The sequence below is a fragment of the Cyprinodon variegatus genome, unplaced genomic scaffold (assembly GCF_000732505.1).
Source record: "Cyprinodon variegatus isolate N-32 unplaced genomic scaffold, C_variegatus-1.0 Scaffold35, whole genome shotgun sequence".
In the NCBI taxonomy this organism is placed as follows: domain Eukaryota; kingdom Metazoa; phylum Chordata; class Actinopteri; order Cyprinodontiformes; family Cyprinodontidae; genus Cyprinodon; species Cyprinodon variegatus.
In genome coordinates this window covers 481455-507210 of record NW_015150488.1, presented here as the reverse complement: position 1 = coordinate 507210, position 25756 = coordinate 481455, and the positions used below count along the sequence as shown (strand labels likewise).

Here is a 25756-nt window from a genome sequence, read left to right as displayed (position 1 = left end):
TTTTCCCATCAATGTTTTATGTATCCATTTTTTTTTTTAAATCGATACTAAGAAGTGAAAGATCGATATTATATTGGGCAGCCGAATATCACGATATATCGCCAAAACGATTATTTCCCACACCCCTAGTACCAACAGATAGGGCACTGATACCATTTTGAGAGCAAAAGGTTTATTCAACTATTGTCACCCATTCCAGGTAGGCAATAAAAAGTTCTACTGGATTCACTTTGTATTAGTCCTTTCCCTGCTTCACAAAGGTAGGCAGCAGCTTGACAAAGCCATGATGGCAATTATTTTACATTCAAGTAGATCTTCATATATATACACACACACACAGCAATTTCAAACAGATGTTATCGATGTGGTATCGGTATGGGCCGATACTGCACAGCCAGGTATAGGGTATCAATATCGGGGACAAAAAATGGCATTGGCGCAACACTAATTATAAATGTAAATCTTGGATGGAATCCAAATGTAGACAGCCATCATGGTGATTTTGTGAATTTGGAATATTTTGAAAGTAAAAAAAGCTAACATCCATACTGGCAAGAAAAGCTGATAGGGCTGGGTGATGTGGTTTAAAATCTAATCTCTTTTTTTCCTTGCAAATATGATTAATCAATTAACTTATGCATTTATTTTTCCGCTTATGATTTTTAATTCACTCAAAAGTCTCACACGTCTTTCAAAAACTACATGTATTGCAGATAATATCGCCATTCACATTGTGTATGACGTTTCCATACTACACACACACACCGTTCTTCCAGCAGCTCTTCGTTGCGTTTTCTTTTCTGGAAAGTACCTCATTTTGGTAACCATTGTCGCTAACACATTGTACGTAACGGTTATGGTTTTAATCTAGGCTCTGGATTACCCATAATTCCAAGTCGTACTGTATAAAATAAAATACATTGTTATTTTAAGATCTTTATTGCAGTTGAAACATTTTATGTGTATTTTTTTACCAGTCGTCTAACAGACTATACACAGTTATTAACATAGTAATTAAAAGTACCACCGTCTGCTTTGCTATTGATGTCGTGTTTAAAAGGCTCACCATCATGTTGAAATCTGGTATGTGTTGGGGTATAAATAAGGTCCAGTCAGCTCCTTTTGTATCAAGTAGAATTAAGACAACTTTTTTGCACCATTACATCTGCAATGAGACTTCCTAGTCCACAATTACATAGGGTGGCCACCCAGGTGTCAGTGTCGGGGCCCTTAAGAGGTCCGGGGCCCCTAAGCCACTGCAGTCTCTGCTAACCAATAGTTATGCCATTGATGTTCCTGTCCTATCAGCTCGACTTTGTTTTTTTACTATTTTAATTCAAAAATACTTTTTAGCATTTATCTCGCCTCCCTTCGAAAAACCCAAGATTTCTGCTTAAAAAAAATGTAGCAACGAAATTGTATCATATGCTACTACGACCCGCCATACATAGGGCGTCCTGTCTTGCGGGCTGTAAACAACCCCCTCTTCAATCGAGAATCCACCATCTTTCTCTTTTGTGCGTCATGCGTAACAGGAGAAGCCCCGCCCCCGGCCTGTCTCTCACGCACCAGTTACGTCTGACCGTAAAAAATAGAAACTTCCAAGATGGCCGAGTCCGTGGACTCCATGCATTTCGCTGCGAACAGCAAAACAAATTCTCCAAAGCCCCTGCTGGCAAAACGACCGCCCGAGAGCCGTCCGCAGTCTTCCAGCGACATTTTCCCTCCCACCCCGAAGAAGGTCCGAGTGGAGGAGAAGGGTCTGAAGCACAGGAAACTGAACGGAGAGGTGTGCGCAGGGGAAAAACACAACGGGAAGCAGAGTTGTGGAAGCCCAGCGAAATGGAGTTTCGGCCCGGCCAAGGCGAGCCACTCCACCGCCTCCGCGATGCCAACCACCCCTGTTCGGAAAATCTTCAAAATCAGCAACTTCCTTGCGTCGCCCCCCAAAGTAAAAAAGGCGAAGGAGAAGCGACACAAGGAGAAGGAGAGAAGCAGCGAAGCCCCGCGGAGCTCCGCCGCCGCCGTGGAGAGAGTGAGCCCCGCTAGCTGCCATACAAAGACGGAGAACGGCGACGTGAAAACGCTGCAGAGAGGTAAGACAACGCGGCCTGCCTGCTTCACAGGGCTCCATGCTATTCTACTTCACATTACAATACAACCCTTTTATTCACAAATCCTCCTACGTAATGTTTTATTGACTTATTTGACATTTTGACGCACATCAGGCCTCTGTTTTATCGGGCCCATATGGTGTGTATACACACGTGGAAATGTTTCCTCCTGAATTATTTGTTTTTAAGTTTGCAACAGAAACGTTTCAAGCTACAGTTTCTTTCCCCTAGATCACGATGTGAAGGAAAAAGACAGACAGAAGAAGAAGGAAAAGAATAAAGAGTGGAAAAAACACAAACTACCACCTGCACATGACATAGTAAGGGAGAATGGAGAAGCCATGACCCACCAGAAAGGTAGGCATTTATTCATAACTTGAAATTAATTAACTGATTGTGGTGGTGTAGTTGTGTTCTGGGTAGTTATTATATGAATTAAATCAAATCAAAGCTGTTTTGGTTTCATTTCATGTAATCAGTTAAAGAGAAAGAAGACAAAACTGGATAATAAGTTTATAAGCTGAAAACCTGAAAATCCACCCGTGAGAAATCATGGTTCATTATTTTGTGCGCTTGATGTAAACAGTTTTTGTTTATGTTCACAGAGTCTAAAGAGATCCTCAGTGTTGGGTCCGAGGAAGAGCTGCTGCTGAAGAAACTCAAGAAGAAGAAGAAAAAGAAGCACAAAGAAAGCGAGTGGGTGAAGGAGAGACGCAGCCGGCCCAAAATGTACCACCGATCCTGCCAGACTGTGTGCACGGGGATGCCCCTGGGTCTGCCGGAGTTTCTCGGACAGATCAACGGAGACAGCAGCAGCAGTGGCGGTCTAATCCACAGCACTACATCACCACACTTCCAGGATCCTGTTTCTGCTGTCACCATCCCATCCATGGTCAGGGATAGGTTCAGCTACAGCTGCACCTCGTCAGCAAGCCTCCCCGGGCTCGAGTTCAGCCGTCTGATCCACATCGAGCAGCAGGCCAATGGAGGCGCCTCTGTGGTGCACGCCTACACCGAGGAGCTCTCCTGTCTGTCTCCAGCAGAGATGGAACGCTTCGCAGAAGAGTTTGTGAGCCTGTCATTCAGTGAGGATGGGGCCCAAGCTGCACGCTTTGTGATGGGAATCATCCACGGAGCGGCTTCTTACCTCCCAGACTTCCTGGACTACTTCTCCTTCAAGTTCCCCAACGCAACAGTGAAGATGGAAGTGCTCGGGAAGAAGGACATAGAGACGACAACCATGGCCAATTTTCACTCTCAGGTGAGGATGGGAGTCTTTTGATCTGCACTAGTTTTGATATTTTGAAGCCGCTTTGTAGTGTTTGAGCAGCTCAGTTGTCACAGCCTGAAGCAACATCCCACAGTTTGTGTCCAGACTGGGTAGATCCTTTCAAGCTCCGCTGCAACGTCTCTTTATCTTTTCTTGTGTGTTCAAAAGAGATCGGTTTTCAGGTAGTCTTGTAAGGCTGAGTTCTCTGATGTTTGGTTTAAACAATCACTGTCTGTGATGTTCATTCAGCTTAGATGCTACTTGGAAAGGCTCATGGTAGAGGTGATGCACATCTGGATGACTGTTTATATTGCTTGTTCTATATGTCACATAGGCATTTCCGTGCTGCCTTTTGTTTGTTTTATATTTTTTCCTTATTTTGTTGCATCTTCCTTTTTTAGTCTTCTTGGTTTCCTAATCTGTTATGTATATGGGTGTTGTAGAAACGGGCTCTGACAGTGGTCTAAATAGAAGAAAATAAAGGGAAGAGGTCAGGTACTTCGACGTAATGTGAAAGTAACCTGTTAGTGTTACTTTCAGTTTTATCTATCGCTGGGCAGTTAAATGCATTTGAAGTGTATATACAATTAAAAGGCAACTTTCAAATCACAGAGGCGATTGAATATTGGTTACATTACATTTAACAAAGGTAAGACTGATTTCTTACTGCAACATTTAAGGTGTTTTTAAATACGATTAAAGTGGGTTTGTTGCCACGAAGGATGGTAGAGAGTAGCAGCAAGCATGCAGGTCCACGCACCCGAGAGAAAGTAGGAATTTTTCAACACAGCAGTAGCGTTAAAGTCCTAAGACAACGGACTCTGGATGGACAAGCTTTCAAGGTCATGAACAGAAGGAAAACCCTGGAGTAAAGCGTGTACGTGTTGTTGGTTAGTGAAGAGGAAAATAAAAATGAAAGTGCAATAGTGATGGAAAAATGGTAATTTTGATTTTTGGAAAAATCGTTCAGGCATATTTTCAAGCACACAGCATACTGGGTTGAGTGAGTTTTCCTCAGTGCAGGCGGAAACTTCAGGGGTTTTTTTGTTTTTTGTTGCACACTGTAAGATTTTTTTACCGTTTCCAGTCCGATTCTCCGGTCATGTGGGAAATAATTCGATGGGGCCGAGTTTCGGCCTCATCGAGCATAGTGTAGTAGAGTCCTGCAACGGGTCGGGTACGCGCGGGTCCCTGACAAGTCACCCGCTAAAATGCTCTTTTGCGGGTGAAAAATACATAAATAAAAATAAACCTTTGGGGGGTCAGGCGGATATTTTTTTAGTGCGGGCGGGTAGTTGGTGATTTTTTTTTTATGCGTGTGTGTTGTTATGGACATCAGAAATGTTATATTAATCAGGCACTGGGGTCACCCTTGTTGTAGCTTAAAGCCTTGCTGGCAGTGTGTGCTTCCCTCCAAAAAGGCCACAGTCAGTGCATACACGTCTGCTGCAGTGTTAATGGCGCTGTTCTGCAGTGCAGCGTACTATAGCCTATTACTTGATGTGTTAACGGGTCGGGTTGCGGGTTAAATATCAACGGGTCGGGTCGGGTTCGGATTTGAATTGAAGATATCCGCGGGTGAGGGGTCGGGTTCGGTATTCATCCTAACGGGTTCGGGCGGGTGCGGGTTGGTAAAACTCGACCCGTGCAGGACTCTATAGTGTAGTGTACAGGAGGGGTGATAGGCCTCTCACGACCACCTCTCAATCAGGAATCTCAAGTTAGGGAGAAAATTGAACATGTTTGAAATTCAGCCGGCCTTGTGAGGTGCAAATCCTGCTGTTGAAGCAGAGTTAAGAGTATCAATGAGCAGATTTACCAGGACCCCACGCACTGCTCATGTGCAAACAAATGAGTTCTTCTTCCTGATTGACAAGTGCAACCAGAGCCATGTCTCGGCTCGGAGTCCAACATGTGTTTTTTGGACGTGCAGTGTGAGCAGTTAGATCACATCAGAGCGTTGGGCCGTTCAGTGTAAGAACATGCACCATGATCTGTGAATTTTTAAACCCTGCGATTTCATCGAACAGTTTGAGCTGTAGCTGAATACGATTGACTATCTCGTACAGCGTATGCCCGGCCTTAAATGCAGGCAATTTAATCCCTGTCATTGCTACAGTATTTTGGTGTCTGTTGCGTTTACACCTGCTATAGCATTTGAACAATCTGTGGGTCATGCTTAGCTGGTTATCACTGTTCTACACTCTTAAATGTAAATATTGTCTTCCTGCGTTAATTAAACAAGGTGGGCCGGGTTTTTCCCCGGGTTTTTTTTTTAGTTGTTCCCCTTTTGCCCCTTTTTTTTTTTTTTTTTTTTTTGTTATTGGGGCCGGTCCTTTTTTTTTTTTCTCCCATGTTGAAGCATTATACATGTCTCCGCTTAATCTGCGAACTATCAGATTGACCCAGAGTTGTTGCTCTGATCCACCTGCAGCTGCACCTACAAGAGCTTTGAGTCTGATGGGTGCAGAGCTCACATTTTCACAGCGCTTTTCTCATCTGTATGTGCAAGTAAGGTAAAAAAAAAACAGTTTTCACCTCCTTTGCACTGGTTAAAAGTCAATGTTTTGGCATAATTTTAGTGTAATTTTGACAACACTGGAGGAGTAAACCTGAATGTCAAAGATTCAAAAGTTAGCGTAGCGGTCTGAATTCAGCATAGTGAGAAACATTTTTGGCAAATACTACACTGAATTAAACTGACGAGAACCCTGGCAGATGTGCAATAGATTGTTTTTAAAGGTGTTATGTGAGGGCGAGACTCTTTTGATAGAAACGTTTTGTCCTGTAGTGCAAATTGTCATTAAAAATCTTGAATTAAATACTTGCCATCTATTTCAGCCTTATTATCGCAACTCTTAGCCTGGGATAAAGCCAAAATTAAAGGATGGGAAATTATTTAGTTTGACCTAATCTTAAAAACGTATGTCATTAAAATAAAGAACTTTTCAAGTTTCGGTAAAGGTTGAAATGGGAGGGATGCTCTGCTATGATTGGTGGTTACAGTTGGAGGGTGCTGTGTGATTGGTTGCTGAGGAGGTTTGTTTGTTGACTATCAGCAGCGATTTACTGGATTAACTCTCTGTCAGTTGGAGGACGGCCCAGTAGGGACGATTCAAAACGTAAGTCCAGCCGTCACAGTTGAAATGTCAGACTGAATTGAGATTATGCCATTAAACACTAACATTGTAAATGAGCAATAATTTAATTTGAACAACAACCTCCTGACTAATTCTCCCTGGAATTGGAGACCGAGGGAGATTTCCATGCTTGTCTCAGATGTCTAGATTTAGTAAAATCCTGGTCTGTCCATTCCTACTTTGGCTGTTTCAGATTTCTCTTTCGGTTCATCTTAAATTAAAGCTATCAGAATGCTTTGAAGTTTTTAACATTAACATATTAAAAAAATACATCTACACCCACAATTATTTATACGGGCATCTCTTAAAAGAGGAGAAAATATTTTTTATTTTTTTTCTCCTGAATTTAATCAGGTTAAGTTTCTGTATCTGTGTAACACCAGTAGATGCTGTAATAATGTAATATTCATTATTGGAGCTACAGATGGAAATTAGCATTTTAATAAATCTGCCACATTTACCACTACTTTCATTAAAGCCTCTTTCCCACTGAAAACAGGGTGTTAACACAGGTTTTTTTTTAAACATGGGTCGACCTGTTAAAAATCGGCATTTAGCTTCCTTCCCGCTGTCAAAAAAAGCTGTCTAACCCCTCGCTGGCAAGCTGTGTGGCCTCTTTCCCCCCACAGCTGCGAGTCTGGTGACACCGTCACCCTGAGTTAGCATTGATGCTGTCCCCGTTGCGACAGAAATCAGGAAAGTAAACAATGTAGAGCAACATGAAGAAAGTCAGGGAATAGTATGTGTGCTTTATTGTTTTGGTTTTTTTGTCCCTCTGAATCTTTTTCACCAGAGCTACGCTATTTTTGTTGAATGTAAACAGAGTTTTAGATCAGATGGGACTGCCGCGGTGTGTTGACGTCCTTGTGTTTAATGGCATCACGTAATTTAGCACGTCAACCCGACTTTGGTGTTCCAACAACATGTCGATCGGAGCCGAGGCGATTTTTAACCTGGGTCGCTTGCTGAGTCGTTTGACCCGGGTAGAGTGAGCTGTTCCCACTGCCACTAAAAGGCGATTGTTCCGGGTCTAAACTGGTATTTCAGCCAGTGGGAAAGAGGTATAATGTGCACATCCTTTTTTAGAATAAAATCGTTCTATTAAAATCCTTCAGCCTGCTGGACATAGGTAATTTCCAGATTGCCTGATTGGGTTTAAATCTACTCTACCACACCTTTGTTGTAACTATAAATAACTTCTGAAGTTTGTTTTTATTTATGATCAATAAATTATTTATATTAGGACTAGGAGGCGACACCCACCTAGGGTGAAAAAGAGTAATAGCATTGCAGTTAAACAAGGTGTCACTGTTACTTCAACAACATGGCAGATTTTTGCCCTTTCCGGGATGATCCAGGCGTACGAGAATTTTTAGATCAGGCCGACTTTCAGCCTCGTATTGCGTTGAGTTTTGTACAGGGGGTAAGAAGGGGCGAGGAGCCTCTCGGTACCAACTCCGGATCAGGGATCGCAAGGTGGAAAAAAAATAAATAAATAAATTCTGTCGGCCGTCGTAAGATTGCATCAGAGCATCGGGCCCCACAGTGTGAAAACATGCATTGTGAGCTTTGAACTTTTAAACCCTGCGGTTTCGGCGTACAGTTTGAGCTGTAGCTGCGTGCAATGATTGAAAATATCGTACAGTGTATGCCCAGCCTAAGTCTGACTCTTAACAGCACTCATAGTCCTACTTTCGATTGGATGACATTTCATTGCAATCGATTCTCACTACTGATAAAGCCCAATATGCTGCATAGAGAGAGTTGTTAACGTTTCAATATCTGGATTGAAGAAAATGTTTATTCATCAGAGCTCATTTCATCATCATCCTCATCGTTTGATTTGCTAATCCCATGCAGCCTCCAAGTTGCAAACCCTTACCACCTGGTGCACAGATCGCCTTGTGACAAATGATGCTCACACACTAGAAATGGAAGCTTGTGGGTATCACATGCTAAAGTTTTAACCTCATTTCAACAACCTTCAACCAGGTAAAGGTGTAGTGGAGGATTTTGCGAATTTTTGAAAAGACCCATTCTCTCCACTTAAAAAAAAATAAATAAAAAAATGCACATGCACAACCCTTTACCCGCTCCTGAGAGGGAACACCTATTAAATACGTGCACAAGCCCATTTCTCCTCATGCACGATCTGTTTAAAAGTTGCTGTTTGCATTGCTTATACAAGCTTACTTTCCAAAAGAAGATTTGCTATATTTCCTCGATGTCAGACTCACCACTGTTAAGTGAAAATTGGGACGAGCACATAGGACGGCCTTACATAGACACATCACCAGAACTATTGACCATTAGGAGGACTACCGCATTTTCATGACCATAAGGCGCACCGTACTAAAAGGCGCATTCTCAGTTATGTGTGCCATTTCTGTATTTTACACACACATAAGGCGCACCGGACTATAGGGCGCGGGTTTTATATACCGGTACATCTCCTCTACTACGTTTAAATACCTCTACTGCGTATTTAAAAATAGAGCAGGAGCAAAACTGAGTATGTTTGTTCTTTATTCATGTATTTATTACAAAGTATTAATCAAACCTGGGAGGTGGCCGTGAGACAGACACATCGCTGATGACACAGAGCGCTGTGATCACTCCTCTGAAACAGTTTAATGACGCATAAATTAACTTAAAATGCAAAAATCTGCCGGCAGAATATCTTCACTTTTATTATCCTGGTGCCTGCAGTTTAGATTGTACCAGTAAGTTCTAACTAGCGGCTGAAGCAGCTTTGCTGCTGTGGCTGCGTGGTGGGCGGAGCTATCCTATCCTTTCTTTGCCTTGCAGCTATATTTGCTGTGATCAGTGGGAATAAAGTAGTTTTCATATGTTTTTAAGTGGGAAAATCCACCTGAAAACTTAATTCAACAGCAGCCTCTGGCCGGGTCGCCTTCTCGCCGTTCACCGCGGCGGCTGGTAGGTGTTTTTCATCAAAATAATCCAAACTGCAGGCACCAGGATAATAAAAGCGAACATATTCTGTTGGCAGGTTTCAGCATTTTAAGTTAATTTAAGCGTTAATAATCTGTTTCAGAGGAGCGATCACAGCGCTCTGTATCATCAGCGATGTGTCTGTCTTGCTGTCAGCTCCCAGATCAGCTTGTCTGATTGGTTGATGCGGCGCGTCGAGCAGCAAAACTTCAATTTTTCCATCTCGAGCAGCAGCGCGTTTGCGGTGTGTCACGCGCGTCAGATGCTTAAACGCTCCGGACGCGCTGCGCCTGCTGCTCAGATGCGCTGCGCCTGCTGCTCAAAACGCGCTGCGGGGCCTTCTGCTGCGCCTTGCGGCGCGTCAACCATTGACTTTGCATGTAAACTCGCTGCTTCTGCTGCGCCTGCTGCGTCCGTGTGAACTGACCGTTAATGCTGCATTCACACTGATGTTGAGCGGTTGAAGTTCCTTTGTCAGGCCTCCCGCAATAACAGCAAGCACAGCGTTCATTTGTTTCACCATGTTTTTCACATCGGCTGTGAGATGGGCACGCATGGAGTCACAGATTAACAGCGATGGTGATGAGTGGAAAAAAACCACCTGGTCTCCTTACATACTCCTGCCTCAGCCACTCTTTCATCATCTCCTCAATGAGGAGATGAGGAGTTCTGCATAAAGCACATACCTGTTCTTTTATACACAATCCACGCCCACACTTCCCCCTTTAACGTTCTCATGGTGGTCTCAAATGTCCGCGGTAACAACACACATAGGGCGCATCGCACTATAGGGTGCGCCGCACCTTTTGAGGGGGAAAAAAATACGTTTATATGCGCCTTATAGTCGCGAAAATACGGTACTTATTTTGATGACTCGGAAAAAGAACATCCTCCACTATACCTTTAAAGAAAGTTATTTATGCCGAAAAAAAGGATCTTTCTCATTTATGCCAAACTCTCTTTACTCTGAGGAAATAATTTAAAGAAACACAAAGCATCTCCACAGATATCACTGCAGCATCAGCATTAGGAATAAAACACAAATGACAAAATATAGGTAGGCTGACATACATTGGTCACTATACACAGTAGCTTACAGTAATATTTCAGCCTCATGGTTTCCTAATGTTGTGAAGACCTTTAGTTTTAATCCTCACAGCAGACGCAGTCACAAAGTGAGATTTTCAGGGTTTATCCCGTCCTATTTTTACCATCAAATTTTTTCCGTTGATGCAGACTGCAGTTTTGCATATTAGCATCTAGTGAGGCAGCAGTGCTAAAAGCCTCTTGAGTTAAGTGACTGAATTAATTCGTGCCTGCGCTTGCTTTCAGGCTTGCACATTGTGTCAGTTTCTACTGAGAGACTGTGCATGTCTCCAGTAGTTATGGACTCAGGATCGCTCTGCTCGACTTAATGGAGAGGTGTGCTTCAGAGGCAGGGGGCCTTTAGTTCTCACCGCCTCAGAGCTTTACTGCTGACATGTGATGGTGGAGCGTTTGACTGCTTTGTTTAAGCTGATTTTGTTAATATTAGAGTAACATGTAGTTATGCAAAAAGCATTTCCACAACCAAAATGAACACTTCCTGTTCTGATGGTTATGGGTTGGATTGTGCTTTGAAGAGTGAATTATGTCAGCAAAGACCAGATGTGTTCAGCTTGCTCACTCCCCCATTACATACATGGTATTTTAAAACACTCTAATTTCCTTTTTTTCTCTCTGGTACTTTATTGCTGTGCTCTGTTTTAGTCTTTGCTTTAAGGCGGGAATCTTTTTGTAACAATCGCTCTGTTGTTTACACTGGCTGGGTTTGTCATTCAACATTCATTGCTGTAGTTGTTTGTATTAGATCACTGCTTTGCGGTGTTAATAGCCTCCTAAAGCAGATTATGAATGTGGAGGCAATAATCTTATCTATTTATGTTACGTAGGTGTAATACTCTGGTTCTTGTTTTTGTTTAGGTGTATTTTTCATGGTGAAAGTGAAACTATGTCAGCAGATATAATGAAGAGAGGATCAGCTGGTTGCAGCTTTTTCTGTTGTTGTTCTTTATATTATTTTTAGTTTAAAAACAGCAGATCATGACTGAATCACAGCACAAAGTAAAACAGTTTGCCAAATGGTTTAATATGGTGCAGAGTAAATAAAGGTTTATTTGATATTTTAGCTCAGCTTTCCATATAATTTTAGTTGCATCATTTTGTATTTTGTAGTTGCTGCACTTTTTAAATAATTTATTTGTCCATGCCTCAGTCAGTTATCTAATAACTTTTGTACTACACTTAATGCTTTATTTTTTTCTGGATGCATAGAAACATTTTGCTGAGGTTTTGTTTTGTTAGATGTATTTACAAGCATTTAAAAAATAACTAAATGGTGAATCCTGTTCAAGAGCAGTTTTTGTATGTGTTCCCTGTCAGCATGTTATGTGTAAATCCCTTATGATGATTTAAAGTGGACGTAGGACATTATTTTGTCTTGACACTGCAGTGACACAGTGGCAACCTGCCAATCAAACAGCTGCAGAGACCTTCTCTCCCTCTGAGCTGCTGCTGACTTTTAATATTGTCGCCCTGGTTTATTTTATATTGACAGTTTATTTAATAGTGGCGGGCTGTTTTTATTTTCTGTCAATCTTTTAATTTACCTGTTCAATAGTCTCAAAATTGTTGCACCACTACATTTAATTTTTGTAAATGAAAATTGTTGGAGCCATGTTGATCTTAGAAGTAGTGGCAGGGAGGTATAACTTTATAATAACAGGAAGTAGGGCTGAAACAATTAATCTGATTACTCATGATTAATTATCGATTATTAAAATAATCAACTATTTTAGTGATTGATTAATCATTACCTGGAGTGCAGAGACTCTACAATGTGGCTTTAGCTGACAGAGCAACACACCTTGAGCAGAAATTGTAAAAAAAAAAAAAAAGAATGTGTAAACATTTTACATTTAATATAAAAATCTTTTTCATTTGTTCTATCCAGCACTCCTCAAATGGAAAAACTTTATCTTCACTTGGTTGAATTTCACAAAAAGTCTTCTTTAACGAAGCCCCCAGCTTTCCAATTATTATTGATTAATCAAAAAAACAATAGAGTAGTCCATTTGCAAAATATTCGTTAGTTGCAGCCCTACATGGCACTTCTATCAATCATTGGTTCCCCAATAATGTCTTCTCAGCCAGCCAAACAGTTAGGTATCTGCTACTGACAGATTTAATTAAATTAATAAGCAGAACTATGCAAACCACGTAAGAGTCAGACCTGGTTCTAACCCATGACCTTCATTATCAGGTTAAGACTGGACAACAGTAATTGAATCAAACATGTGACATTTATCTTTCATGTCCGAACATAAAATAGCTCCAAAATGCAATTCTCATTATTGTATGTAAAAACGATCAAGTCTTTTCTTGTACATTATCCATTAAAGATGCAACTGTCCAGCTCTATGTGATTCAGATACATGCCGATGCTAGAGCAAGACCACTGCAGGTTTTTTTTAGACCAATAATAGGACCGGGCAAAATGGTTTTAAGTGGTTTTATTTTCTACCAAATCCGGATCCTTTTTTCTTTATTCAAACTTGATACTTTATATTATCAAACTTATTTTCATTTAAAACAAAGTTAAAATTATGTATGTTACTTTCAAGACTAGCCTTAATAACGATCATCCTCGCTGGGAGGTGACCTTAGTTTAAAGGGCAACGACGGTCAATTTATAAAAACAATCATGTTTTACTGCAAACGATGAAAATAAAAGATAATAAATTATTGCAGCTAGTTTTATCAGACAGTGTGCTAGTTTATCAGGTATGAGGAGACTTCTACGAAGAAAAAGTGATGAACTGATGTAAATCTGAACTATGGAAGAAATCTTCATAAACAAAAACATCTGATTAATTGCTCAGCTCTAGCCAATAAAATTATTTTGCCATCAGTCTAACCAAAGTCTTAATTTAAACAAAAAGTATTGAACAAATCAAAGAAAACATTAATAATGGATAGAAAGCAGAGGGAGTGGAATACCTCATTTGATCTTAAGGTATGGCTGCTTTAATGCACTAATGGATCATAATGGCTGATGCAAGGGGAAAAAAAGCACAAATATAGGCTGACTGATGTATCGTTCTGTCTAACCGGTAACTGGGCAGATAATATAACACATTTCGGTACCATTCATTGAATGATCTGAGTATCCTACCATGGGAACGATCACATGCTGCTGTGTGTGATGATTAAACTAGCATTGCAAACATGCTGTAGCTGTGTGGCTGTGATTGATATTAATAAAGAAAAGGAAATTACATAATCATAACTCTGGATCGGCATCATTCATTCAAAATCCAAACCAGTCGATATTAGCTCCAATATCAGATCCAAGCATTGGATTGGAGCGTTTCTAGTATCCACTGGGTTACATTGGGCTTCTTGGTAAGAGAAAAACTCTTTGCAAAAAACAAGTTAACAATGAACAGCAGGACTAGCTCAGGTTACAATTTACTTGAGCCCTATTTGTCACCATGTCTGCGTTTACAGCAGGTAGCTGCAAACACATGTATGTGATTTACTGTTATTGGTAGCCAAAGACGGAAAGCTGTATGTTAAAAACCAGATCCAAGGCCAGCTCTGACCTGACTTACTGCATGCCAAGAGAGCAGCGGTTTCCCACTAGGATGTCTTCTTTTCCAAGATATAAAAGCAGGATTGGTAGAGAAGCAGAATTCAAACCCTGAGGGTGTGATCCTCATAGAAACTTTCTCTGCTCTTTTATGATAATTTCTGCAGCTATATTTGGGGCGGAGGGGTGAACAGCTGTGAACTGTGCTGTCTGTTCTGGTTCTGGACGAGCTCATCACCTTGAACCAAGATGTTCTACTTTCAAGCAGTGAATGCATAGAATCTAGTTTGATGTAAAACTTTCTCACTTTTCTAAAACAAGATGTTGATATAATCTAACTCTAATTTTCTAAATAGTACAAATATATTATCTCTGAAGTTGGAAGTCTGCTTTTATGTATTTTCATAATACAAGAAATGTATTGAACACTGAAAAATAGGATTTTTTTTTTTCAAATTACTGATCTAATATTGAATTGCCTAACTTTTCTATCAGATCTTTACTCATGTTTTCTTTTCACATGTTGAACCGGGTGAAATGTGTGTAATTATGTTGTACTATGTTATTTGTATAACATGATTTATTTACAAGATTTCTTTTTAGTATTTTAGTTAGGGATGGGTGATATGTCCTAAAAATAAAATCTCAGATTTTTTTTTTTTTTTTTTTAAGATTTTTTTCCTATTATTAATGAAAGCAATAAGTACAAACGAGGCACCATGTCTTTAGTTATGTGCAAAGCGACCCTGCTTCTTTCCTTTCATATCTGGTGCTTTGTGCAAAAGATTCGATTACAGTTATCTGTTTGTTAGCTGAGGTTTGTTGGTTAGTCCAGGTTTATTCGCCCCGGGCAGACTGGCATTTTGCAGTACCACACCGCGCTATTGGCAGCTGTGCTTCTGTTAACAGCTAGCTTGTTAGCTATGTGGACTAGGAACCTTTTCAGGCTGTTATAAATTATGCCTTTCAATACACAACCACATCTAAATAAACTCGCCTTGTGTGACGCTGTCGCTAGCTAACTGCAACCTGAGAGTGATAATGTGGCTACAGAAACTCCGGGGATCCAGAAATGCAACATCTTAAAAGAAAAAAAAAGATACAATTTTTTAACAATTGCCCGCAATGAAGTTTGAATTAATTCACTGAATCGTTTTTTTTGCGCTGGCCTAGTTTTAGTAATAAAAACCTCCACACTAAGGTCCAGAAATATCTTCAGAAATCTGCTGTCCTTTCAGGGAAAATAACATCTGATTAATGCTGTGAAGAGCACACATACTGTGATGATAGTTGCTCTCCACTGAGCTTGATGGATTTTAATGGGTTTTTCTTGTAGAATCTGATAATTATTTCGTTTTTTAGGTTTAAAATTGCCCAAAGGATTTTTCTTCTCAGTCCTATTTCTCCGATCAGCTTGTATGTGTTATATCCCTGACATTTCTTTTTCTTATGGAGCACTGAAGGTTGAGGTTTTCTAAATGCAATGTTAAAAGCAAACATCAAAAAGGGCATTTGACTTAATTTTTGAATAATTAAAGTTCCTGCTATAAAACCCCTGTGTGATTTGCCTTTCCTCCTCCAGGTGAAGAGGACTTACTCCCGGGGAACATACCGTGCCGGCGCCATGCGGCAGGTCAGTCTGGTGGGAGCCGTGGATGAAGAGGTCGGAAATTACTTCCCAGAGTTCCTCAGCATGCTTGAGGAATCTCCTTTCCTCATGGTTAGTGCTTTCTCTCTCTTAGCTGGAGGATATTCAGACTGCGACGTGTCAACATGTGTTTGACCTCCCCCTGCGCATGTTCCTGTGTTACGCAACCTAAAGTTTCCCATCCTGTGTTTGTGCAGCGAACTCTGCCGTGGGGAACCTTCTCCAGCCTGCGGCTTCAGAGCCCGACAGAGAGCGACGACGGCCCCATCATGTGGGTCCGACCCGGAGAACAGATGATCCCGATGGCAGACATGCCCAAATCCCCCTTCAAAAGGAAAAGGTCTTCTGAATTTCCATACCCTCACCTGTTACTCATCATCTTTAGTGACTGTCTTGAACTCTTCTGAACATAAAAAAGGCAGTTTTGTAAAACACAGAAATGTTGAGCTGTTTTTCCAACATCTATTTAAATGCTACTTTATGCGGATCTGTGTGATTATATTAACCACAGCATCAAAGTAAAGCCAAAACATTCAAGTTTCCACTAAGTCAGAGTAAAGTACAGCATCATTTTACAAATGGGAAAACTTGGATTATATTGTCAGATTTTGCTAATTGCTAAAAAAAATTTGTTGATCTTAAATAATTATTATATAATCTACAGTTTTTAAAGTCTTTTTTTATTTTTTATTCCTTTGTTTTAATAAAAATGCCCTGCTTGACATTACCTTTTCTGATATGTAGTCTAGGAGGGAGCTCTCACAGGCCTTGAGTAAACCATGAACCGTGTGTTATTCAGGTCCACCAACGAGATAAAGAACCTGCAGTATCTGCCCAGAACCAGCGAGCCCAGAGAGCTGCTGTTCGAGGACAGAACGAGAGCTCACGCTGATCACATCGGCCAGGGCTTCGAGCGGCAAACCACAGCTGCTGTGGGGGTGCTGAAGGCTGTCCGCTGTGGAGAAGAGTAAGTGCACGGAAATCTTTTATACTCTATAGATGGTTCATCAGTTCATTTTTTGTTTTTTTTTTTTTTTTTTTTGGTCTCAGGTGGGCCAGTTATTTACTCCAATTTGGTTTCAGCTCATTAAACTCAACCTGTTGTGTTGATTTACAGCAGCGACACTCCTTCCCGTATCACCAAGGACGTTGTGTGTTTCCACGCTGGAGACTTTCCAGATGTGGTGATGAGGCTGCAGCTGGACCTCCATGAGCCCCCGCTGTCTCAGGTGGGATTGTTATTTATTTATTCTTTCCAGCAGCATATAAACCATGTAGCTGCATGTTTCTTCTTTCTTTACTGCTTCATTTGTGGTTTTCATGTTGACAACAGTTTTGGTTAATGTGTTTACTGCCAAGGATCCTTCTGCCATTGAGTCGGTGCTGTTTAGTGTTTTTTAGTGTGAATAAATAGACAAATCTAGCAACCGTAAAGTCAAGCTGTAAAAGGGATAATGAAAGAAGTTAGGTTAATCTACCATAGCCATGAGGTACAAATATGTGATGATCCTGGACCAAAAGTGTTTCTGATTAGATATTCTGATGCATCAGAGCAGGCAGATACGGGTGATTTTGGGATCAAAAAATGTCTGAAAAGTACAAAGTCTAATTTGGAATTTAATTATCTAGGAAAAGATAATAAAAAGAATGCAAATTAGTTTTATTATTATTATGATTATTTATTTTCCCTACCCAATCCTCTGAACGTGTCGTTCTTGCTTCTGAAACTCCTTCCTTCCTAGAGTCTTTTTGTTTTTTCTGAATTTCTCTTGCCCTGCTTCGTTTTCCATCTTCCAACTTCCCTTTGAACGCTGTAACTTTCTTCATCTATCCTTTTTCTCTAACCTTGTGCCCTTCTTTGGAACCCTCCTTCTGTACGTTCTTCCCTCCTTTTTTCAGTCATTATTTTTCTGGATAGAACATATTTACAGAAGAAAACATTTATTTTTGATCTTATATGAAAAATTTTTATATATTTTTTTACGATTTTTATATAATTACTGCTCTTATTAGGTCACTCAATCAGGTAAAGGCATATTTTACACTCTCTATACTCCAGTTAATTATTAATTGATTAGTAAATTAGTTGACAATTATTTAATTAATCGATTAATCCAATTAATTGTTCCAGCACCAATCTGAACTTTTTTGCTTATTTCATTTCATCATTCTTCTTTCTTATTTCTTTTATTACCTTCTTTATTTGTTCTTGTTTTTTCTTCTTATTCATTTTCCTTCAAACCTTCATTCCCTGTTTCCTTTCTTTCTTGTTTCCCTCCTGTTTCATTTTTTGTGTGCTCTCGCTTAAAGTCCATCGGTCTTAAATTCATTTAAAAATTCAACATTTATATCTAAAAGTTGGTGCAAAAGATTATAAAAGAATTGAGGAATGCTGGGTCTGTAAAGATCTGGATTCTACATTAAAATTATTTAAAAACCCTGTTTACTGATTTAATCATCACTGATGACAGGAAGGTTTTGGCAAAATGAAATTGAACGTCACCATGGTTACACAGTTCTACCACAGTTGTGTTTATAAGGTTATAAGACCCTCCTGACTTTCTTAAATCGTTAGTACTGTATCACTCTATTTATAATATCTCCTAGTCACCACAAAAGTCATCTTAAGGTACCTTACAAAGCCCATTCGTTTAAATCACACAGACTGGCTAAATAGTTTTCTATTCAAGCAAATTCTGCAGATTCATCCACCTGCATCCTCCTGAATGAGCCTCTAGCAGCAGTAGACAGTTGCCTGGACTGCAGCAATCCCTTAAAAGAGGAATGTATGTTGCAACAGTAGAGAGGAAAACTCCACTTTAACATTAGGAAATCCCTAGTAGGAGGAAGAGGGACGCTTAAAATAAAGAAAAAAAGCAAATCTACCCTCTAAGGCTTGGCTTGTGAATGTTGTAACAGGTGGAGAGTAAAACCAAAGTCCATTATCTCCTTTCATTTTTTTTTTTTTCGTCACACTTGATCCCTGCTGGGGTCGGGAGGGGTGCAGGTCCGGCTATCAATGGGCGAGAGGCGGGGTACATCTTGGACAGGGCGCCAGTCAATTACAGGGCAATACAGAGACACACAGGACAAAGAGCCATTCACAGGCACACACTCACACCTAAGGAGAATCTAGAGAAGCCAATTAACCTAACAGTCATGTTTTTGGACTGCGGGAGGAAGCCGGAGTACCCGGAGAGAACCCATGCATGCACAGGGAGAACATGCAAACTCCATGCAGAAAGACCGCGGGCTGGGAATCGAATCTGAACCTTTTGGTGCAAGGCAGCCGTGCTACCCACTGCATCACTGAGCAGCCACTATTAACTTCTTGTGTATTTTAAATAAATATGAAAGTTGAGAATGGTCTCCTTTCCTTTCTATTGGTAAATTTCAGAAGTGTGATGTCATGATGATTCTAACTTATATCTGCCATATTGAGTACTGAACGCTTAGCTTAGCTCTGTGGTTCTTCACCTCTGACTAGAAAGGATCATTCTCATTAAAATCCCATGAGCTTAAATTATACACAGAGAAAACGCATTGCGTCCAGTAAACAGCAGCCTAAGCTAGCATTCTTGTTTTGAAAAATCATTTGATAGTAAATGTACACCGCACAGACGGCTACCTGCAATCGGCGTCCAGTCAGCCCATCTGATCGCTGACAGCCATCTTTCACAATGTTAAATCAGTTAAAACAGTTATTTGGCTAACCTTATTTAATTGTCACACCCGATGGGACAACCTAAGGACAGGATCTTTGAGGCGCAGGGACCAGAGCAGGTACTCAATATGGCCGAAGCTAGATACGTCTGTGGCGTCAGCTACAAGGCATCTATAAAACAATTAGATGTGAAGTAGGTTTGCCAAAACAATAAAAATCCAAACTCAGTATGGATACTCAGGAAAATATTCAATACCTCAGGTATAAAAAATGCTGAATAGTTAAAGGCATAAAAAACAATTTCCAACCTCAACATGAAACATGCTTTCTCAATAGAATCACAGTTTCAATTAGTTTAATATTTGTGCAAAAAAGGCTATAAAAAAAAAACCTAATATAATCAAATTTGACAAGTTTGTTTAAGGTAAGATTCTTTTAATGTGAAAAATAATCTAGAGTGCTTGTCTGAGTGCTTTCTCCATTTGTCGTCCACAGTGTGTCCAGTGGATTGACGATGCGAAGCTGAACCAGCTGAGGAGGGAGGGAATCCGATACGCTCGCATCCAGCTGTACCACGATGACATCTACTTCATCCCGAGAGGAGTCGTCCACCAGTTCAAGACTGTCTCCGCCGTCTGTAGCCTGGCCTGGCATATCCGACTGAAACAGTACCACCAGCAGGAGGAGAAAAAGGAGGAGGAGAGAGAGGATCTGGACGAGGGGGAGACATGTTCCTTCAGCGAAGCACTGAACAGAATCAAACAGGAGGAAGATGTGGAGGAAGAGGGAAACAAGTGTGACTTTGCTGTGCAGACGGTGACAAAGATGGAAGAAGAGGACATGGAGGGACAACAGGAGCCAACGTCGCACACACTGACGCATAATTTCAAGGAAGAAGAGCAAGATGAACTAGACGAAAGAAAGGAGCTGGTGGGAACACAGTCACCGACTTCAGTTCAGAATGAGAGCGAAGAGGCTGTTTTTAGTCCCACAGCAATAGAAATTAAAGCCGAAGTTATACATGAGGAAAGAAAGCGTGGTTCAGAGACACATCAAAGACTGGATGGTCAAGAGGAAGCTGGACAGGATGCTACTTCCCTAAAATTCTTACAGCAGATTAGGAAGGACAGCGATGTGGAGGAAGAGCAGCATCAAAAGAAAGATCAGACAGACAAGACTAAAGACGACACCACAAGTATTTGCAACACACCGCAAATTAAAAAGGAAAAGGATAAAGGTAAACGAGAGAGAGATGAAAGGGAGAGGACTAAAGAAAAGAAGGAGAAGGACAGGGAGAAAAAAGACAGAGGAAAGGAAAGAGAGAAGGTTAAGACTGAAGGGGGAAGAGAGGGGGGGCCCCTGATGCTGCCGCAGATAAAGAAAAAGGAGGAGGAGGAATGGATAAAAGATGGAAGTAAAAGCTCACAGAATGCCCTGTCGGCTCAGAGAGACGAGAAGTGGGCCAAGGAGTGTGACTCGAAAACACAAGCCCACCTCAAGAGAGAGAAGGAGCACGATAAGGACAGGGGAACGTCTCAGTACCGGCCTGACAGAGACGAGGCGCGAGACTCCTGCTCACATAAACCTAAGTCCACTCATGGGAAGAAGGAGAAGAGCAGCCACAAGGAGGGCAAGGACATGGGAGTGTCAAACACACCGGGGAAACTGGGGAGGGAGGAGGGAAAGACACACAAACACACAAACCAGCAGGGGAAGAAAGAAGGCAAGAAGGAGAAAGACGGCGGCAAGGAGGAGATCAGGAAGAAGCCTGAACAGAAACCAGCACGGACACTCTTCACCTTTGATCTCTTTAAACCCATGGAGGCTCACCAAACGCTGGCTCTTTCTTTATCGGACAGTAGACCCAAACCTCAACACCACACTGACCCTCGAGGTTCTTCATCCAAGTCTGGCTCAGACTCTCGGACTGTTGTTTCAACTAAAGGACCAAAAGTAAAGGATTCATTGCAGGGAAAACCTTCGATGGCGTCAACGCTGCAGGACTCCATAAAACAGCCTCTGAGGACACAAACGCCGCAAACACAAAAAGACTTCTTGATATGAATGTCTCCATGTCTTCTGACTGTACTACTTATGCCAAGGCTTTGTTAAAATATTTAAAAGTTCATCCTTCCTTTAGATCAATTAGACCCGGCCACACACTACTACTGTGACGCAGTGAGACAAGGATGCAGCCTGCCTGTATTTTAACAATGCCGAAGAATGTAAGCTAAGTTGCTCACTTTGTTTGTCAGCAGATGTACGAAGGCTTTAACACGAACTGTTATGGTGAACCGCGTGTCGTTGCCTGTGCACTACTTTGGTTCACGCTAAAAAGCGCCTACACTGCTCAAAGAAATTAAAGGAACACTTAAACCTGTATGCAATCCGTCAGGCAAACAGACAGGTTGTTTATCGGTGTCAGATCAATTGAAGTTAATGGGGCAGCAATGAGAGGACCTCTTTTTTTTTTACTTTTTAGTAGTTTTACCATTGAACAGGGTCCGCGTCACGACTTGTACTATGAGGTGATAGGAGCAGAGGTCACCTGTCATGGTCAGGAGATCAGCTGTGTCCTGCTACACTGTCTCTGGAGATTACAGCAGACAGGCAGTGGCTCTAGCAGGGCTATCAGGAATCCACTCTTTCTGGCATGGAGGAACAGAAGGGGTACTGGCAGAATAAAGCGCCCTCCTGCATGATGCTGGTGTGAATGTTTCAGCCAAATGAGGGCGGCCTCAACCTTTCGATGGTGGTGGGTCTGTTGTTCCTCTTTGTGCATGATTACGTCCGACCTGCAGCAGCCTGTAGGATCAAGCAGTTGAATCCATCGACGGGCCTCCATGCTCCTAGAGGATCTCAAAGAAATCATGTTTAGGTTCATCTAACGCCACCAGGTAGTGGGGTGATGCTGGTCAGGATCTTGCAGGAGACATCTCAGTACCCTATCTATAAAGAAACATGGCTCTATTCCCAGACCATACAAGCCAAGAGTCATCTTGACTCACTGCAATAACATTTCACCAGATGAGACTGTCCCGACACTCCCTTTCTTTATTCAGATTATTTTTTTATTTTCATTAAATCATGCGACACCTTTTCGTTCCTGACATATTTACCCGTTCCATATCAGTATGGATATCCCTCATGGTTGCTTTCTCTTTACTTGAGGTTAAATGTTAATTTTCAGTGTCCCTTCAATGATTTTGAGCAGTGCATTCTAGGTACTCAAGCCAATCTGAAAACGATCATTTTGACAGTGCCTTGCAAAAGTATTGATACCCCTGCAACTTTATCATGTTTGATCGTGTTACAATAACAGACTGCATAGTGCTTTATTGGAATTTTATATGCAAGACAAACACAAAGTAGTTGGGATTTGGGAAGTGGTCAGAAAACATTACATGGATTAACATTTTTTTAAGAAACATCAAAGTGTGGCATCTGTATTCCACTTGGTCTGATACCGTGAGTAAAATTGCAATAAACTGCCTTTAGAAGTCATCTTCTGTAAACATTAAGTCAAGTTAATCTATACTGTATTTTTAAAACTACAAGATCAGTCATATTTCCTGGAGCGCTTTGGTGCACATCAGTGTTGGTGGCTCGCCTTTGATCAGATTTAGGTCCATACGATGTTTGAACCACTGTAGGACTTGAAAAGGCTTTGACCTATTTCACTACTTAACTCTGACCAGTTGCCAAGTCTCTTCTTGGGAAAAGCAGCCTTCCCACAACATGATGCAGCCACCACTGTGTTACATTAGAGGAGCTGTGTTTCTCTGGAGCTCCTTAACCACCTAAACTGACAATATGCTTTATAACCGAACCAAATTGCTGTGTACAGTGGTATTTATCATGAAGCTGTATTTATACTGGGATTATTTACTTTCCAAGTCAGTTTTGTCCTTTGTGTCTGTCAATCAGCTATCATCCCAATAAAATAGCCTGAAACGAGTGGCTGCAGCACGGCACATGTGGAAAAGTTACGTGAATACTTTTGCTAGGCGCTGTACAACATTCAGGACATGGCAGCAAGTCCTCTGCTGATGGGAAATCATTTTACTGTTGCTTTGCTCAGCGGGCTTTATCGTTTATAACACTCCAAAATCAGATTCTAGCAGTTGTTTTCAGACTGTACTGTTTGACACACACAGGGCTGTAAATTATTCTGTAAGTACCAAAACTGTACAGTCTAGATGTTATTAGCAACAGTGTGAGAAAATGTATACAGAAATTGCATATATTTTTTGTAAGACAGGTTTTATTTTCCATAGAACTTATTTATATCATTTACTGTCTGTTTTTATTTGAAACCAATGTATGTGAAAATTTTATTGTAAATACATTTTATTTCCTAAGATAATACTTGGTAGTGTGATTTATACTCTGATCAGAACCTCTCAATAAATGGTTCTAAATGTTGACTAAGTTACTCATTGTCCTGGTTTTTGTTAGGATTTTAATTAATATGTGATGGTTTAAAATGGTTTACAGAAGGCATGGCAGGTTTATTTGTATAGCACAATTCAAAGTGCTTTACATGAATTAAAAGATCAAATAGAAGAAACAAAATGTCACAAGTAGTAGGATGACTGTTCTAGATAGGCAATGCTATATTGGTTGAGACAGGTGAAATCCTTCAAAACATTTGCTTCAGAAAAAACAAAAAAAAGCCAAAGAGATTTTATGACAAAGCCAGATGTTCATCTCCCCGGTGAGACTACAGAGGATCTAGAGGTGTTCTTAAAACAGGAGAATTAAGTCCTTCCATCAAGTTTTATTTCTGCCTCCTTCCTATTGGTCGACCTTGAACAGCCTCCAAATGGAAGGAATGGCGTTCGGTAGGCACACTGATCAGAACCACTGCCGTGGTGTAATGGAAGAGAACGTCCAGCTGCAGGAGTCCTCATCAGTTAGGAAAATTCTGGGAAAGCAGAGAACTTCAGTATATTTACATCTGGATAAATATGGGAGGAAAACTTTAGAGTGAAAAAAGTATTTCTAAACTTTCTTCTTTATCCTAATTTTATTTGTATCCATTTGTTTCTTTCCATTAAATCATCAGAAAAAGCATCTGTCAATCATCCAAGAATTTGTAATCTATTGATCCACCCGTCTAAAATCATTCACCAATCTATCTTTCCATCCATTCATCCTGTTTGTTTTACACAAAGACAGTTATATTTTAAATTGTTAAACATTAATATAAATGCCTTAAAATTAGCAAACATAGAAAAGCAATATAATTTTTTTTATTTATGCCATAGTTAATATGCTGCACTGCACCTTATATTAATACAAAATATCTAAAATGAATTATAACTTTAAACAAATAATGCTTTTCATTATCAAATTAACAGTTTATGGATAACATTATTTATTCTTACTCCATCTAGACTAAATTCTTGTTAGAACTAATGATTCTGAAGGCTCTTCATTGATGACTCAGTGTTATTCATTAACACTACTGGTGTCAAAGGTTGATTTAAACCAGTGGAATTTACCACTCGACTTGGATGTTTTTTCATCTTATATTATTGATTATTTAATAACTGTTATATAGAGCTGAATTGATGCAGTTTATGAGGATGGAAAAAATCACAACTGAAGTATTATTTTTTCAGGCAACATCTGGGAAACTAATAGTACAAGTTAAATGTGCTCTCTGTTTCCATCAAAGAATAGAAAGAAGGTAAGGTAAGTAACAATCTATTACTATGTTGGCACGAGATGTAAAGAAAAGAAGCGAGCTAGAAGGTGCTCAGGTCAGTTGAAGCCAAAATTTACATTTTTTGGGCTTACTTGTTAAATGCAGTATGGTGGAAAGCTGATCCTAGACTCTACCCAAAACACACCACCTTCATTGTGACACATGGTGGTGCCAGCATCATGCTGTAGGGAGGCTTTGTTCAGTAGGAACAAGTGAAAATGGTCAGAGTTTTGGGGATTATATAAAGTGTTAATGAAAAGGCTGGAGGAGAATCTGTTAGAGGCTGTGAAGAAATTCAACATGGACATCAGAACAGCACGACATATTGAGCCAGTTTTCTATGGAATGGGTAAAGCTTGCCCATGTGTTAGAACTGTTAAGTCAAATGCCAGATCTAAATCCAGTTAAAAATATGAATATATGCATTTCTTTTTTTTAAGTAAAAAAAAGGAAATATTTCAGCTTATAGATATACAGATTCGGAAGAGATGCCACAACAGACTTATTACACAATGAAAATGGACTCATGTATTGACTGGATGGGTCGAGATAAATGCAACCTCTGCAATTTTCAGAGTTTTATTTGAAAAAAAAAAAAATCTTGAAAATCATATATATTGTGCAC

The 25756-nt window shown here is 40.5% G+C and overlaps 1 protein-coding gene across 1 annotated transcript; it reads left to right on the top strand.

The window, feature by feature from the left end:
- Positions 1–1583: 1583 nt before the first annotated feature.
- LOC107104182 (round spermatid basic protein 1-like) lies at positions 1584–24084 on the top strand. The gene is made up of 8 exons (XM_015404130.1): positions 1584–2096; positions 2346–2471; positions 2720–3375; positions 15689–15826; positions 15952–16094; positions 16554–16721; positions 16872–16983; positions 19914–24084. The coding sequence occupies exons 1-8, from the start codon at positions 1607–1609 to the stop codon at positions 21480–21482; spliced, it is 3402 nt and encodes a 1133-aa protein (XP_015259616.1). The 5' UTR covers positions 1584–1606; the 3' UTR covers positions 21483–24084.
- The last annotated feature ends 1672 nt before the right edge of the window (positions 24085–25756 follow it).

Coding starts and splice junctions, on each gene's coding strand:
- LOC107104182 (XM_015404130.1), top strand. CDS start 1,607: ATGGCCGAGTCCGTGGACTCCATGCATTTCGCTGCGAACAGCAAAACA. Junction 3,376..15,688: donor TGGCCAATTTTCACTCTCAG/GTGAGGATGGGA, acceptor TTCCTCCTCCAG/GTGAAGAGGACTTACTCCCG. Junction 16,722..16,871: donor GCTGTCCGCTGTGGAGAAGA/GTAAGTGCACGG, acceptor GTTGATTTACAG/CAGCGACACTCCTTCCCGTA.